Source organism: Coccidioides posadasii, chromosome 3 (genome assembly GCF_018416015.2).
Source record: "Coccidioides posadasii str. Silveira chromosome 3, complete sequence".
NCBI lineage: Eukaryota > Fungi > Ascomycota > Eurotiomycetes > Onygenales > Onygenaceae > Coccidioides > Coccidioides posadasii.
This window is the reverse complement of record NC_089409.1, coordinates 3,887,750-3,903,307: the sequence shown is the minus strand read 5'-3', so window position 1 is coordinate 3,903,307 and position 15,558 is coordinate 3,887,750. Positions and strand designations below refer to the sequence as shown.

Sequence of the window (15,558 nt, the reverse complement as noted above, 5' to 3'; positions counted from 1 at the left end):
CATCTAGAAGTCAATGAAGCTGGTACATGGTCCCAGCTCTCTGCTGCACATAGAGATCTAGTTCCAGGGCCTTCATCTCCATCCAGCCATTCAAATCATTACACATCAGTTCCATATCAATTCCCTACCACTATTCAATTACAAGGCTTAGGAGCTATATCAGATGCCCTGGTAGGACAAATTAGGTGGGACAACCCCATGGTAATTGAGAAACTTGATATTCTCTTTGGCCCTGATGACAAAAAGGCTCAGGACTTCATTAATAACTGGTGCCTAAAGGCCATGCGAATTGCTCTGGATGCTATTGTCAAGACTTACCAAATTGAAAAGAAAGCTTTTGGTAATAAATCCTACTGGCATTGTGTGCACAACAACATTGACCCAGTGTCAGTTTGGCCTTCTCCTTCTCCCGAGAACTTGGTGGAAGAAGAGGATCATGGTGATCACTATTAGGGATTGCTGCTATCACTCTTCTTATTCTTATTTCCTATGTTTTTCCTTACCAGACTGCTCATTACTATTTATTATTCTCTTATTTTACTAAATTGGTTTTATTTTATTTTATATGTTGCTTGTTGTCAGGGGATGCCAATATTGAAGGCCAGAAGGAAATGTAGTGGGGATTCTGGTACCTTATTAGAATAAAGGTTGTTCCAGTCCAAGGCACAAACCACCTCAAAGCTACTATTCTTGAGCTATATAAACCACCTGTAGCCCCTGCATCTTGCTTATTATCTTCACGCACCATTGCTCTTTTCTATACACTCGTTCCTTACTACCAGTTTGGCTATTAGTTAGAGAATATGAAGATTTCTTGTTCATGAAATGTGCTACTGTTTCTCATTAGAGCTGCCTGTGTTAGTACAGGGCTCTTTAGTACTATTACTCCTTGCAAGCTTAGGTGTCTGTTAGAACATATCTATCTCTACACTTACTACTTGACCATACCCTTACTATGTGGTGATTTTTCACCTTTCTTGTGCTCTCACCATATCAACCAACTCGCCTACTTTGACGAGGCATCCCATCGTACCCCGCTCCACTACATGACCTACAACTGGTTCACCTAACATTAAGAAACACTTTAGTGAAAATATGACACTTTACACTAATAATTAGAAGAAAATCAAGAAACTAATCTAATATAGAATCAACTAAATAAAGCAGTTAGAGAAAGAAGTCTACATACAGATATTAATATATAGAGTAGTTATTTACAGACTCAGTATACAGATAAATGTTTCAAATACTATAGCTATAGAAAACAGTATTAGAAAGAACAACTTCTTTTTTAACAAGTTCAGAGTAATCTACTAAATATTCCTCAAAGCTTCTTTTATATTTTTTTTAAGTATTATATTAATTCTCTTCTTGATCTTTTCTGCTGTTGCTTTTCTTGATTCTGCTGTCAGATTTGATTTTTTTTAGCTTCACTAGAATTTTATACTGTTCTATTATAAATTATGGTCTGAAGATAGATGTTGTTATCTAGAAGCTCTTAATCACTTGTATATAGATTTATATTATTGTCTTGCTATTCAGAGCTGATAGTAGATTTTTGATTTAAATTATATCTTCTCTTATCTTATTCTGTATCTTTTCTTATTACATTAATCTCAGCTGCTAGCTTCTGTATAGATGATATGTTTCTGATCTTCTCTATATACAGCTCTATACTATTTAGCAGAGCTTTTATTATATTTTATAATAAGTTTCTGTTCTTGTCTAGTATATTTAATTGAAATTTCTTGATAGCTTTAATATCTGCCACTTGTATTTAAGTTGCATGGTTATGAATGCTTTAGAGCTGGAGGCTCATCCAAGAGGCAGTTTGACCGCTCACCATAGTTTCTTGGTATTGGGTGATATCTAGAGCTCTGGTGAGCAGATTGAGCCACTGTGTGAGCTGAATAGAAAGGTGGTTGTGGAGATATTTCAAAAATTAAGTCTTGATGGTATGAGGTTATTTCCCTTTCTTAATGGAAAGTGATGGTTATGCTTAGTAATGTTAAAGCCGGGATTCCCGGAATTATAATTTTCCAGGGAAAAGTGCCAGGGCAGGACAAGCTGGAGCCCATTGCAATGCGCGCAAAGGACTGACAGGTGCAGAAGGTGGAAGAGCTGTTAGTTCTGCACGCCAGCACAATGGTGACGACTCATAAATACATTACTTCTTTCGCTAGGAGTACGTTATCCTCGATTTTCCCCCCTGCTCGACCCAATTCGTCGTCAGTTCTTCCCTTCCTGTACCCAGTCCAACAGCAGACCAGAGATTTGCGAACTGGTGCAAAGACGAAAGCAAAGGATGCAGCTGCAAAAGCGAAGAAAAAGAGAAGGACATTCAGACAATATGATATGAAAGATGCACTTCAATTTTCATTATGCGACGCTATGAGGTATAGCCCCGTTTTAAATTCTCTCTCCTCCACGCCCAAGCTAACCGAAGATGCGGCTCCGAAAAACAGATACATCCGTGCCTTTGAAGCGGGTAGACAAGCAGCATCCGTTAAATACGAAGTTCACCTCAAACTACGGACGAAGAAGGATGGCCCTGTGATTCGGAATCAATTGAACCTTCCACATGCTGTTCATACTGGCGTCCGTGTTTGCGTCATTGCTCCTCCAGGGTCGCGTGCGGCAAAGGAGGCCAAAGCCGCCGGTGCAGACATTGTGGGCGAGGAAGATGTGTTTGAGCAGGTTAAGGCTGGTAACATTGAGTTTGAGGCGTGTATATGCCATTCATCTAGCTTGCAGAATCTGAATAAGGCTGGGCTGGGTAGGGTCCTCGGTCCAAAAGGATTGATGCCCAGCGCAAAATTGGGAACTGTGGTGGATAACGTTGGCCAGGCGGTAAGGAATATGCGTTCCGGGAGTATCTACCGAGAGAGGGCAGGCGTTATCCGTATGCCGATTGGCCGGTTGGGATTTTCACCCGAAGAACTCAGGAATAATCTACGAACCTTCATCGGCCAGGTGAAGAAGGACGCAGCGGGCTTGTCCGACCAAGTATCTAAAGAAATTGCTGAGGTGGTGAGTTTACCGCTTTGGTATGCACCGCACCCGCTCCATTCGTTACTAACCCGAGGTTAGGTTCTGAGCTCCACGAATGCCCCTGGTTTCAGCTTAAACGGCGAATATAAATCTGAGGATTCACCTCCGATTTCCGCCCTTACAGGGCAATGAGTAAAGCAACATGTATATTACTAGGCACCTTTCTTTCTGGCGTTTTCTGTGGCGTTTTCAGTAGAATGTGTTTTCTAAAACCTAACTCCCTTAAACGCCTTGTCATGCAAAAATGGAATGGGTATTATCGACGCTAAATCCTCAGTTTCAACAATGCCATGACAGCCTCTGTCTCCTCTCCTAAGAGCTCATGGAGGTGTAGGATCTTCAGCAGGCGGTCTTCCCTCTTCCTCCCAACTGTGTCCCCTTGTTTGACAGCAGTCCTGAGATCTAGAAGTAATGCCGTCTTTATGGTTGCGATTCTGTTGGATTGACTAACCACAAACGGATGTTGTTCGCCAACGCGGTTGATCACAGTCTTCAAGCTAAGGTACTGTTGAATATGCCGTTCTAGTCGACGCAACGATACCAAAGTCGTGTCGCCCGACTCATCTTGGTCCCGATCCTCGTCATCGCCGCTCTCGTCGTCTTCGCTCTGAATCAACTCTTCGTCCAACTCTGGATCCTTGCTCCGCTTGTTGCTCCCTTCATCTCCCTGATGGACCATAAGCTTCTGTTCCAATAATTCGATTTTCTCCGCAATATCCAATAAATAATATCCTATCGCGATATCAGATCGCAATCGCTTCTTGTCGTCCAGCAGTCCTTTAATGGTAGCAGTCCTATTTTCAAATTTCTCCTTGACACTCTGCACATCGCGCTGGAAACCTAACAGCACGGCCCTGATTTCTTCAACTCTCTCCTCTCCACCTTTGAGAGCGGTGCCGAGGGAGAGAAAGTCTTGATAGTTGTCGTTGACCAGGTTCAGTAACTCTTTGCTTAGGGATTGGCTCATGTCTCGGAGCTCCGTCTGGAGATCCGCGAGCGATTGGTGGCGATTGGAGAGGGAGGAAAGAAATTTGGCTGGGTCAAAATCGGGAGTGGTAAAAGACGACCTAGAGAGGGGCTTAGGGAACGGGAGGTAGTCATCGCCATCGTTTACTTCTGCTTCAGACTCGGAAGAGTCGCCGAACTGGAGATTGAATCCATGGAGTTTAGTTTCCTGAGGCACCGAAAAAGGGCCGGGAGGACTTGCGACATACATAAAACCTGCTCATCCTTCGATATGCAGCTCTTCCATCCCATTAAGATCATAGCAGCTGCTGCTCGCACCAAGCACTCGCTCGACGCCCGCATCGCCGCTCTGGCTACCGTTCGAGCGTCGCTGGCAAGCGCCGATGACATAAGACATAACTTAGTTACTGACTAACTAGCTAGATTTGGTTTAGATCGAATCTGACACATCAAAATCAGACGAGGCTCTGTTTGTGTTGATTTTCAACAACACATTTTCACCTTCAAATCTGCTGACCCCCTACCACCACAACAATCAAATACAGATCTTATTCATTCACAAACTACATTGTCAGCTATGGCAGTTTGTGCCTGGTGTCAGTATAAAAAGCAACAGGGTCAAATGAAGAAAGGGCAGGTCTCTAGATCACTGTGTGGTTGCTCAGCTTGTATATAACTCTCTGCCTCAAGGGGCATTGCTGGGAAGAGTTCCATTCTATGGAATTGTAATATAACCAAAATAGGCTTAGAGGGAATAAATTACAGATTACTGCCAAATACTGCCAAATACACCAGTTTCCAATAGATTTCCAGTATTAAATACACTACTGTACACACTAATTTCTACACTAATTTTGCCTGGCGGACGGACGATGGGATATCTTAAGAAATAATTATTATATTTAGATAATTCTTATAATGTACAAAGTTTATTATATCTGTATAGTATCTTCTTCATTTTATAACGATCAGACATTAACTTGTTAAGATATAAGAGACCAAAAAGTTGAGATTTGTATGTATATTTTGGTGTTTCGCTCGGTGGTGGATTTTAGTTAAGCTAGCTAGCTGACTCAGCATCGCCAATCGCTTTAACTCACCACTCCATCCCATCCTCGGCCGTCCTTGGACAAGCGACAGCGTGCGGGACTGACAACTCATCCTCTGCATCCTCGCGACAAACGTGGATGGTCACCCGTTGACTCCAATCCCGAATATTGCCCCAGTTACAAGGGCGGAAGCCATGCAATCTTGAATACATCCTGGCTCTTATTCCATCTTGGGACCAATGCGAGTCACCAGACTCACGTTGACCCCCTCGTAACCCTCCCCTCACTGTGAAATCGGTTCGTCCTACACAGTGACACGCTACAACTCTTGATTTTATTTTGTTTTACCTTCATGGTTGTTTATTCAAATATTTCCCTGCAATTTGCTGAGTCTGCGCGTTTTGCAGCCTCCTACTTCCCTCCTGAAACGCGCATAGAAAATATCCTCCCTTGTATTATCCTGTACATGCATGCATGATTGCCTGGCCACTTTCCTTTGCAAATATGGAGGCCAGGTCAGATCAGTTTAATTTCCATTCCAGTAGTGGACATTCTATCTCTTCCACCCACCCTCCACAGTTGTGGATGAACCACCCTTTTTCTCTTTCTTCAGGCTCTCATGCCCGAAGGTTTGATCACTCACTGAATGAACCTACACTCGCCCAGCGGACCGCCGCGTTTCGCCAGTTGAATCGCTTGCCACAGCGGGCCCAGCGCATACGTCGTCAGACCACTTCTATTGGTAGTCGCTCATCCTTCCCGTCGCAGCCAGTTGTTGTAAAGACATATTCTGCAGAGACAGATGCGCGGAGCACAATGTCACGACATATCTCTCGTTCTGAACGCCATCCACCCGCAAAATTGCCACCAGTGCAGGAGTTCGGTATCGAAGGAATTCTTCGAGCGATAGAGCCAGATATTCGAAATACTCTTGAAGCCATAGCAGAAATTTGTGGACGCAGCAAACTCAGCCTTGCCAACGAGTACGGCAGTCATAGACCGCCACTGGGAGAGATTCGTGCACCGACTAGGCCAATGAACCACGGGCTTCTTGCGGTGGAAGAAGCCACCTCGAGCAGCGAGCGGTTGGCTGACGAGAACATAATAGTTGTTGGTGATGATATAAGTACCGTTGACGGGCGGGAACAATACTCATCGAGATACGGTTTTTTTGAGAGCATGCAAGCCAATATCGGTGCTCTAGACTATCGATTTCCCTTTCCTCCTTGGAATGAAAGCGATCCCCAAGTAGCGATCCCCAGGAGGAACCCTACGCCGGCAGGCGAATCAAGGGCTCAGTCGCAAGCTCACGAGTGCCAACCGAAGTTGAGGCCTTCGTTGTTTCCATGGGCGCTTCTTGGACGAAGTGGAGACTTTGGTAATCGTGCTGGCCGGCAGTCGATCCAGTCTCGTCCCGTCATTTCGGAAGTTCACCTTGACGCCCAAGCTAGCAGCACAGATCAACAGCTCGATGAGATGGACTTGCCCATTCAGCTGGAATCCAGGCATACCAGCGAGACCGAGCGTGGTAACCCGATGCTCAAATATGCGGCACACAGGCTGTCATTTCTTTCTGATCTTCGAGGGCTGCTTAATCGGTTCAAGAATGTTCGCCAGCAGAATCGTTTGAGCGACAATGAAGCCTGTGTATCGGCAGAGAGGAATCTGAGAGAGCTTTTGCAGAGACAGAATACATATCTGCTGGCAAGAGATGAACACCACCAGGTTTTACATGTTGAGGCTGCTTAATGTAATAACGATGCATATCATGATATAATGTACGACATTTCTTTTGACGATCCGATACTTGCACAGTGGGTATGACACACCTCTCTTTTCCGAGCAGGCAATTTGAATTATGAAGTTACAGCCAAGTAATGATTTCACGATTGATTCACCCGCACTCATGACAATTTGATTCAGCAACTTTGTATATTAATTATACGGCCACAGTGACCAGAGAAAAATTTGGGCAATTTTCAATTTTACGTTGTTCGTATTAAAGATGTTTTGGCAAGTTCTCTTGGGCGACTATCTTGAGCATGGGAAAGGTGAGGTTTTATATACAAACAAGATCCTAAGCTGTGCTATCCTTAAACCTAGAATTCTCCATGTTATTGCTGGTCTGAGCCCTCTATAAGACCAATCAGCTTCTTCGCAAATTCTTCAAAGACCGAAAAAGACCAGCACTTTTTGTATCTCTCAACCAGCAAATCGTCATAAGAATCCAGACGGGCGTCTTGCGCCTTTTTTGTCGCTTTATTTCCCTGGTCTTGCCCAGTAGAGTCCTCCTTCCATCCCTCTACCATTTCACCAAATCCAACATCAATCGGAACAGCTCCCAAGAATCTTACGCCCGTTTCCTGTGCCATAATTTGTCCGCCTCCGCGGGAGAAGACGTTGCTCACTTCGCCACAACACGGACATGTATATCCAGACATGTTTTCAATCACCCCCAAAACTGGTATGCGCGTTTTAACACAGAAATTGATCTCCTTCCGCACGTCGGAAGTGGATATCGCCTGGGGCGTCGTCACCAGAACGGCGCCCGCTAATTTCGGCGCTGTGGCACGTGAAGAACGCAAAGAGTAAGTTTGCTGAATGGTGAGCAATTGCTCAGCGAGCGCGATATGTTCATCGCTCGTGCCTGGCGGCGTGTCGATGAGAAGATAGTCCGTTTCTCCCCATAAAACATCCGTGAGAAACTGACGGATCATAGCGGTCTTCTTGGGACCGCGCCATATTACGGCGTCGCCACGGTCGCGGAGGAGAAAGCCGAGGGACATGCAGCGTAGGGAGCCGCAGAAATTGGTGCTCTGAGGGGCAGTCTCTACTGTAGAGGAGGAAGATTCGTTCGAATCATCCGGTTTGTTTGCTCTCTGACTGCCGTTTAACCCGTCTGAAGAAGGGGTGTGGAAGGGATGGACGGTGACCGGCAACCAGCCGCCCGGGGCCTGTGTAATCTTCGCATCTTCTAGTCCGACGAGGCGTGGGATAGAAGGGCCAGTTAAGTCGACATCCAGAATACCCACGGACCGGCCTTGGAGGCATAGAGTAAGAGCGAGTTGGAGGGTCACGGAGGATTTGCCGACGCCGCCTTTCCCGGAGAGGACCTGTAAAACAAATAAACAGCCTGGAGTCAGCGAATGCTTACTTAAAGGCTGATTTTTGTGTCTGGTCTTTGTTTTGCGTGCCAAAACAGATCCCATGTAAGGGTTCCAGGGAGAACAGGGAGCTCCCCGCGTGGAACAGTTTCAGTTATCGATAAGAAATGGCGGGGATGACAAAAGCTTTTCATACCAACACAATATTCTTCACACCGTCCAGCGGCATGCTTGCATCAATTGCTTCAAGTGAAAGGTTTACCAGTTTTCCAAGAATCAAAGTTTGCACATTCAAAAGGTGGACATGAACATTAATGTGGTGTGCTTGGGGATTTATGGTACTCCAAGATGCTGGCTTATATATCACATCATCGCGATTATCAATCAAAAATATGTTGTCTGGATTTCTGCGGTAAAATTTACACAAGGGATTAAAAAGGGCACTAGTTACTGTAGACTTGAGCAATTAATTTTCTATTTGCTACTACCTTTGGTCCTCATGGTGGGATGATTAAAATATCCATAACTCGCCCAAGCGACGATATGGAATTCAATCAATTCGACAAATGGGGGCCAGATAGCTTTTAAAGCTAGAATGCTATGGTCAGGATCCCCAGAAGCACAAATCGCCAGAACGTAGCCCAAAGATATGGGCCGTTTTCCCTAGATTTTCATGTCCACTTTTGTACAACAACTCCACCGCGCTGGTATTCCTTAATTTCACCCAGGGCTGCCGACTTTTCCTTGAGCTCAGTGCTGGGGAAGGTGGTCATAAGTACCCACTGCCTTGTCTGGCTGACGGGACTTGCAGCGGTGACGAAATCATACACGTCACCGATTGTGTGCGTGGTATTGAAGCGGCTGGTCAACCTTGTGCCATCTCCAAGTCGAATTTGGAGCGTCACTGTAGGCTGGGACTCGTCAATTTTGGGATGTTGCGGCCCTGATTCCGTAGCTGTGGATGTTGCGGTGGTCGTCAGAGCTGGCGCTGCTGTCCGAGAACCTGGGCCTGGAGTGGGACTTCCCAAGCGCTGGCCTGGCCCAGAGAATGGTTTATACTTAGGTTTCGGTTTGACATAGTTGGAATCGTGCTGATTAACTTCCACATCAACATGCTGTCCCGGCTGAACATTCATTATAGCCAGTGGAGCTTGGCCTCGTCGAATGCTTTCCAGAATGTGTGAATTCCTTGGATCGTCAGAGCGGAACAAATCACCATCATCCACCGAAAATCCGTCATTCCAAAAGTGTAGCGTCCTACGCACGCGCTCAAGCGGCTGAGATCTGTTCGCGTTGGGATTTTCGACAACTCTGCTTGGAGCATCCTCGCCACCAAGTGTTCGAGCCGTACCAGTGAAATGAGATCTCCTCGGTTGCGATTCATCGTCTCGTGGTAAGGCTCTAAATATCAATAATGTCAGGGTCATCGTGAGGATCACGGACATGGAAGGATACTCACTTCTTTGCTTTCTCTATGATCTTTTTCTTGAGGTCATCAGGGTTTTGAACAGCTAAGCCTGACTTCTCCCCACCAGTGAACAGATTTGGTTTATCGTCCTCATCATCTTCTTGTTCATCCGCTTCCCCTGAGCCCAGATCGTGGAGGGTTGCGAACTTCTTTCTCTGTGGCCTGCCTGCACCGGTGTTCCTGGGCTGCGCCACTGGGGCAGCCTCCGCTAAGGTCCGGCCAGCTGAGCGACCCGCCGCTTGTTCTGGGGCCAAGTCTTCGTCATCGGCTGACTCGAACTCTTGCTCCTCAGGGTAAAATTCCGCAATGGAGCGGTCGAGATTCCAGTGGGCATTGTCAAGATACTCTCTAGCCTGTTGCCCAAGGAGGGATAGGTAAGCTTAAAACTTGAGCACAAAGACACGGAATCCTCACTTCTGTAGGAGTAACACCAGTAATAGCACAAAAATGTGAGATTAAAGTGTCTTGCTCCGCTAACGAAGGAGCCATGATCGCTGCTGCTGAGTACCAAGGAGGGGCAGCTAGGCTTGAGAAGGGCGTGGGTAGTTAGAACCAGAACCGAAAAGAGCGTAGATAATCTCTGCTACTGCGCGCCTATCTCAGCTCTCAGTATCGGGGTCTCTTTCCCGTCTCACCTTCGCAGACGATCAGGGAATGACAGCTCTCTGATGCGATTGAGGGATAGTCAGCCTTCACCAGGCGACGAGCAGCTGCAGTTATGTAATCAGCAAACGACGTCACTCTCAGATTGATTAATTAGTTAGTTGACTAATAACCAAGTCAGGCGTCGTGTCTGATTATGTAATCGACATCATGCTTACATAACAGGAGTCTGCTTGGCCTAGTCGGCCGTTGAGCAGTGACCAGATCAAGCGACGGGAAGAAGAGCAGCCGTTGACGGGCACAAAGGTAGCAGGACGATCTGACCATCGCTAGGCGACATTGCGAGAACCTGTGTTCTTCTCCCCGTCCTCGTTTTCTGTTCTTTAACCGGCCTCCTCGGGCGGTCAATCGCCCCCTCCCTTTCCCCCTCATCAGAACCTGCGTCGTCCACAATGAGTTCAGAAGGGAATTTGCAATCGAGGATAGAGCTCTTTGAATCTGCCTTGACACTCCCATCAGATTCCGAGACCTACGCGGCGAATAACGGACTTTCTCCGTCACCCGAGCCTTCCTCCAACTCCGTGGTTGTCTACCAACCACCAACGATATGGCGCTTTTTACGGAGTGCAGCAATCAACCTGCTTCTTCCCTTTATTAACGGCTTGATGTTGGGATTCGGGGAGCTATTTGCACACGAAGCTGCATTCCGACTCGGCTGGTCCAATACCAAGGTGAGCCATTCCCCTACCAGACAGCTACGATCCCATTTTGTTATGAAACCCTGGTTGACATTGGTTCTTCTGTCGTTGTCAGGTCTTTCCCACGCACAGAAGGTCAAGGCCCGCGGGCGCTGGGATCGAATCTCCGGAATCTTCTCGCCAAAGGCGATCCCGGAGTGTATTCAGTTTACAAGATATGGCATCGCTCGAATGAATCCGCATTGATGGAAGTCCTGGCAAGTCTCCGACGTGAGACGGCGCGACACCTGAATTTGAAGCTCAGAACTACATGGATTTCCTCAGTGTACATACATACATACTTCCATCTAGCTCACTGGTATCTGTTTTAGCATAAATCAGGGCGGCGAATGGCGTTGGACATTTACATCATGTCCCATCCCTCATTGGTCTTAAATTTCTTTCCCCAAAGCTACATGGAAGTCTTTTGCATAAACCAGGGAGAAGAATGGGAATACATGGAATTAACCAAACGTCGAAGCATTCCATTCGTGTACGCAGTATTATGTAGCCTGCGATAATGGTTGGCATTGCGGTCTGGAGCGGAATCGGCTAACGTTCTGACGATTTCTTGGCAAAAGTAACTATCGCGTTTTCTTTTTTTAAGTTTCCTTGCCGCAAAGGAAATTGTACGTCTAAAGCTGAGCATTCAGTAAAGCAACCCGGTACGCCGCTTGATCTCTACACAATGCTTGTCAGCGCAGGCGCTCGGCGCTCCGGTGCCGCTGCCGGTGCGGTAATAAGGTCAACCCTCCATAGACCACTACACTCTCAGAGACAGGTACAGTCTCTGGCCCTTTAACGCTTGTTAAATCCTAGTGGGCGTCACTGCTGACCCTCAGTTATTAGTTCTCTTCTTTCATAGCGGCCCGGAATTCCCAGTCACAATGGCGGCGGGCTGCACGAAACAACTCTGCCTTCCGTGGACGGAGCCAACCGTCTGGTTACCCGTCTTTGATCTCTTCTCCTCGCTTCATCTCTTCCTCTTCCTCCGCCGCGACCGTGACCAGTGCAACCCCAGAGACACCTGTAGATAACGGTGTTCAGACAATTGAGGCTTTATCGGACGGCAGTAATCCCGCGCTAGATCTTTCCCAGGTCCCAGCGAAACTAGGATATCTCAAAGAACTTGGGTTAGACTATGGCTTTGGGCCATCGTCATTGATCGAAACGTTACTTGAGTCCATACATATCTATGCTGGGTTACCGTGGTGGGGAAGTACGATTGCTGCAGCTGTATTTATCCGCGTTGCGCTTTTTAAATTCAATCTCAACGCCTCCGACATGTCTGCAAAGCTCCGACGGATGCAACCTATCACCAAACCCCTTCAGGAACGCATGTTGAAAGCTGTGCGGGAAGGAAATAATCTCGAAGGTTTGAAACTAAAACAGGAAATGGCTATGATACGTGAACAGCATGGCGTGAAGATGTGGAAAACCTTTGTTCCAATGTTACAAATCCCTCTGGGTTTTGGATTTTTTAGAGTTCTGCGAGGAATGTCCTCGTTGCCAGTACCAGGACTGCTGTCCGAGCAATTCCTGTGGCTTAACGATATAACGCTCTCCGATCCTTTTTTTATCCTCCCTTTGGTTACCGGGGGTTCAATGTACTTTGCTATCAAGGTATGTCCACTTAAACCGCCCATTGGATCTATAATGAATGAGCAAGCCCTGACCTCCCATTGTAGCGCGGCGGCGAGACAGGCATGGACTTTGCCAATTCTCCGCTTGGAAAATTTATGTTATACGGGCTGCCCGTCATTTCGACCACTGCTATGAGTTTCTGGCCCGCTGTCCTACAGCTCTACTTCGCCAGCACCAGTTTGCTCGCTCTTATTCAAGCCTATCTGGTGACTTCTCCTGGTTTTCGTAAACTCGCTGGCGTTGAGCCTCTTCCGTCGAAAGCTAAACCCGTAGGTCCCAACGAACCTGGGGCTAGTGGGTCGTCTGGTCGAATTCGCGTTATCCCAACCACGGCACGGGTGGTGCCCGAGGCACAACAGAACCCTGAACAGCAGGTTTACTCGCCCCAGAAGGTCAGCGTTATCGATCGTACTCTCGATAACGTGAAGCAGGGGTTCCGTGACGTGCAGAAACAGGTGCAGGAAAAGATGGACGAAATGGCAGGCGACAAGACAGAGAAAAACCCCGACGGAACGCCAAAGGCACCGCCACGGCTCTCTAAACAGGAACTTGAGAATGCTGCGGCATACGAGAAGCGACGAAGGGAGCAACTTGAAATGGAGCGAGAATTGAGAAATCAGAGCCTGCGAGAAGAATATATGAGGAAGAAGCAGAACATACAGTGAAGCAGAAAGATAAGAGCTTTTCACTTGGTGTTATTTTATATTTACTGGCTTCTTGCATCGAATTTTCGGCGAAAGAGTGTATATATGTACCAGGTTTGGATGGGGAATGTTTCTGCTGCTTTTTTTGTACTACTATTTCTTATTGTCATCCCTCATTAGCCGAGACTTGTCCTTCTACCTATATGTTAACTCCCTGGAGATTTTGGCTTTGCGGGCTTTGCTGTCTTTACAACTAGATTCCTGATTATGCTGGAAAGTTCAGGGAAGACGGGTTCTTAGATCATTGAAGCAAGTCTGCGTTCATCGCTTATTATTATTGCGAATTCTGATAATTCCCATGTTAAACTGTGAGTAATCCTTTACCGGTACCGCCTTGCTGCCTCGCTATAATCAAGATTCATACCCCATGAAATGCACCATACTTTCTAAACGCCAGTGGCCCGAGTATCTCACGACAATTCATTTACCCATAAACTAACGAAAGAATTCAGCTTTGGGACTTCCCACCATTTATTGGCCAACAAACTTTACATCACCTAAACAGCCGCCTACCACCACTGCCGCTTCTGACACTCCAAGTAAATGCACCACGAACAGAAAGTCCGTTCATGCTCAAACCTGTGAAGCCAACCCCACCTCCCTCGCCATCACGCCGATACCGTCGGAACGCTTCTCGCAAGTGAGATGGGAGGAGAGGGCCACGATGTGGGTTAGGAGGTAGTTTAAAAGGTCTTCGGCGACTGGCGTGACGTGTTTCCCCTGGCGCTGTTGTAACAGTAGTAGCTGTCGTTGCAGGTGACATATTGAATGACATGGTACTTTGGAGGGTTGTTTGTGTGGAATTTGGCGGAGCGCTGACTGAAATCCCATCAAAGCTTTGTGATTCTTCCTTTTTTATCACCGGTTCTTTTGGTCCTTCGACCTTTACGATTGAAGGCGAAGGCAGCGAGGTTGTTGGCTTAGGTTTCTCCTGTCCTGAAGGATCTGAAACCTGTTCTGCAGCTTGTGATTCTTCCTGAATAGTAAGTTCTTCCTCCTCTGCTTCGTACGCTTCAAGGGCGGCTGCATCAGTCGTATCAGCCCATTGTTGCTGGACAGTCCTTGCCTTTTCTACCATCTCCCCTATAAATATCTTGGTATACCCGCTAATGGTGGTGATAACATTTGGGGGGACGGATTGCGACAGGGTTTGATTGACAATTTTTCGTAAAGTAGGCTTGTTTAACTTCGCACGCTTAAATAAATCGTATCGCTCTGACTGCTCAGGGTTGAAGGCATCGATTAGGATGCTGGTACGCGCCCAAAGCGGTCAGTCATAGAGTTGACACGGTGTAAGGCGCATATACTTACGCAAGATTCTTCTTCTCCGCCTCAGCGTCGACGGCAACATCATCGCGCTCCATTAGTTCGGTGTCACCCAAATCATCATCATCTTCTTCTTCTCCCTCCTCGTCACCAACGCCTCCCTTTGCAGACCCAGCTCCTTTCCCGTCCACGGTACCAGCGCGCACGCTTCCAGATGCATCATCACGGTCCTTTTTGCCTTTTTTCCTTCTTCCCCGGCCAGCGCCGACACCATCCACGCTCCCAGTTAAAGAGCCGGTAAAACTGCCTGTGACACTTGCGCCATCAATTTCTGACCTGGCGCTTGTGGCTCCAGCATAGACGCGGGGATCTGTATCTGCGGATGTGGGAAAGGAGGTTTGGCGGAGTGGATGGAGACGCGGCCTTTTGGAGGGCTGGGATGAAGACGACGAGACTGCTGATGAGAGAGAAGGCCTCTTTTTGGAGTTGGAAGCGGGTAGGCTGAGAGTAGTGGGAGGCGGAGAGAGGGACATGGTTGAAGCTGTGAACTGAAAAAAGATCTGGATAAGTCTACAAGCTGTTATCCTGAAGGGATCGACAGTTTATAGCAATAAATCCAAAGGCAAGCAACCATAAGATCATCCTGATCCAGTCATGCATAAAGAAGTAGTCAATCTGAGAGAGATTCATCCTCCTCTCAATGCTCTGTTTGCTGGCGCTGATTGTCCTGCTTCCCGTTCATTACGGGGTTGATTATGTAATATATGCGTAACAACGCCTTTCACGGTGAACTCGGACACTTTTGCACGTGACATAGTCTGATTTTTCCGCACCAATCAAATCTCTCAGTCTTCATCATCATATATTCATTTCACAGCATGGCTTGCACCTCTACATGGTGCCTGGGACTAGTAGCCTGTTTGGTGAAGCCAAGCAAGCCATCTTAAGAAGGCTTTATATCACATG

General features: G+C 47.0%; 8 protein-coding genes across 8 annotated transcripts; 4 read left to right on the top strand and 4 right to left on the bottom strand.

Moving 5' to 3' along the window:
• Window positions 1-2,086: 2,086 nt before the first annotated feature.
• Window positions 2,087-4,195, top strand: MRPL1 (mitochondrial 54S ribosomal protein uL1m). The gene is made up of 3 exons (XM_003069800.2): window positions 2,087-2,396; window positions 2,466-3,030; window positions 3,091-4,195. Exons 1-3 carry the CDS (start codon window positions 2,146-2,148, stop codon window positions 3,181-3,183), a joined length of 909 nt encoding a protein of 302 aa, XP_003069846.1. The 5' UTR covers window positions 2,087-2,145; the 3' UTR covers window positions 3,184-4,195.
• Window positions 3,317-4,267, bottom strand: D8B26_006198 (uncharacterized protein; the record flags this gene model as incomplete). The annotated part of the gene is made up of 1 exon (XM_066125108.1): window positions 3,317-4,267. The coding sequence occupies one exon, from the start codon at window positions 4,265-4,267 to the stop codon at window positions 3,317-3,319; it is 951 nt and encodes a 316-aa protein (XP_065981189.1).
• Window positions 4,268-5,570: 1,303 nt separating this feature from the next.
• Window positions 5,571-6,861, top strand: D8B26_006197 (uncharacterized protein; the record flags this gene model as incomplete). Its single annotated transcript, XM_003069802.2, has 1 exon — window positions 5,571-6,861. The coding sequence occupies one exon, from the start codon at window positions 5,571-5,573 to the stop codon at window positions 6,813-6,815; it is 1,245 nt and encodes a 414-aa protein (XP_003069848.1). The 3' UTR covers window positions 6,816-6,861.
• A 171-nt stretch (window positions 6,862-7,032) lies between these two features.
• Window positions 7,033-8,399, bottom strand: CFD1 (cytosolic Fe-S cluster assembly factor cfd1; the record flags this gene model as incomplete). Its single annotated transcript, XM_003069803.2, has 2 exons — window positions 7,033-8,179; window positions 8,367-8,399. 2 exons carry the CDS (start codon window positions 8,397-8,399, stop codon window positions 7,181-7,183), a joined length of 1,032 nt encoding a protein of 343 aa, XP_003069849.2. The 3' UTR covers window positions 7,033-7,180.
• A 229-nt stretch (window positions 8,400-8,628) lies between these two features.
• On the bottom strand, window positions 8,629-10,354 carry D8B26_006195 (uncharacterized protein). The gene is made up of 3 exons (XM_003069804.2): window positions 10,053-10,354; window positions 9,630-9,991; window positions 8,629-9,571 (listed from the first exon to the last, which is right to left on the bottom strand). Exons 1-3 carry the CDS (start codon window positions 10,125-10,127, stop codon window positions 8,842-8,844), a joined length of 1,167 nt encoding a protein of 388 aa, XP_003069850.2. The 5' UTR covers window positions 10,128-10,354; the 3' UTR covers window positions 8,629-8,841.
• A 146-nt stretch (window positions 10,355-10,500) lies between these two features.
• Window positions 10,501-11,462, top strand: D8B26_006194 (uncharacterized protein). Its single transcript, XM_003069805.2, has 2 exons — window positions 10,501-10,972; window positions 11,055-11,462. The coding sequence occupies exons 1-2, from the start codon at window positions 10,694-10,696 to the stop codon at window positions 11,172-11,174; spliced, it is 399 nt and encodes a 132-aa protein (XP_003069851.1). The 5' UTR covers window positions 10,501-10,693; the 3' UTR covers window positions 11,175-11,462.
• Window positions 11,463-11,640: 178 nt separating this feature from the next.
• On the top strand, window positions 11,641-13,503 carry OXA1 (Mitochondrial inner membrane protein oxa1). The gene is made up of 3 exons (XM_003069806.2): window positions 11,641-11,759; window positions 11,828-12,601; window positions 12,667-13,503. The coding sequence occupies exons 1-3, from the start codon at window positions 11,667-11,669 to the stop codon at window positions 13,285-13,287; spliced, it is 1,488 nt and encodes a 495-aa protein (XP_003069852.2). The 5' UTR covers window positions 11,641-11,666; the 3' UTR covers window positions 13,288-13,503.
• Window positions 13,504-13,579: 76 nt separating this feature from the next.
• Window positions 13,580-15,125, bottom strand: D8B26_006192 (uncharacterized protein; the record flags this gene model as incomplete). The annotated part of the gene is made up of 2 exons (XM_003069807.2): window positions 13,580-14,576; window positions 14,638-15,125. 2 exons carry the CDS (start codon window positions 15,123-15,125, stop codon window positions 13,820-13,822), a joined length of 1,245 nt encoding a protein of 414 aa, XP_003069853.1. The 3' UTR covers window positions 13,580-13,819.
• Between the last annotated feature and the right edge of the window lie 433 nt (window positions 15,126-15,558).

Coding starts and splice junctions, on each gene's coding strand:
- MRPL1 (XM_003069800.2), top strand. CDS start 2,146: ATGGTGACGACTCATAAATACATTACTTCTTTCGCTAGGAGTACGTTA. Junction 2,397..2,465: donor TCATTATGCGACGCTATGAG/GTATAGCCCCGT, acceptor TCCGAAAAACAG/ATACATCCGTGCCTTTGAAG. Junction 3,031..3,090: donor CTAAAGAAATTGCTGAGGTG/GTGAGTTTACCG, acceptor ACCCGAGGTTAG/GTTCTGAGCTCCACGAATGC.
- D8B26_006195 (XM_003069804.2), bottom strand. CDS start 10,127: ATGGCTCCTTCGTTAGCGGAGCAAGACACTTTAATCTCACATTTTTGT. Junction 9,992..10,052: donor CTGGTGTTACTCCTACAGAA/GTGAGGATTCCG, acceptor CTTGGGCAACAG/GCTAGAGAGTATCTTGACAA. Junction 9,572..9,629: donor ATCATAGAGAAAGCAAAGAA/GTGAGTATCCTT, acceptor ATTGATATTTAG/AGCCTTACCACGAGACGATG.
- D8B26_006194 (XM_003069805.2), top strand. CDS start 10,694: ATGAGTTCAGAAGGGAATTTGCAATCGAGGATAGAGCTCTTTGAATCT. Junction 10,973..11,054: donor TCGGCTGGTCCAATACCAAG/GTGAGCCATTCC, acceptor TGTCGTTGTCAG/GTCTTTCCCACGCACAGAAG.
- OXA1 (XM_003069806.2), top strand. CDS start 11,667: ATGCTTGTCAGCGCAGGCGCTCGGCGCTCCGGTGCCGCTGCCGGTGCG. Junction 11,760..11,827: donor CACTACACTCTCAGAGACAG/GTACAGTCTCTG, acceptor CTCAGTTATTAG/TTCTCTTCTTTCATAGCGGC. Junction 12,602..12,666: donor CAATGTACTTTGCTATCAAG/GTATGTCCACTT, acceptor CTCCCATTGTAG/CGCGGCGGCGAGACAGGCAT.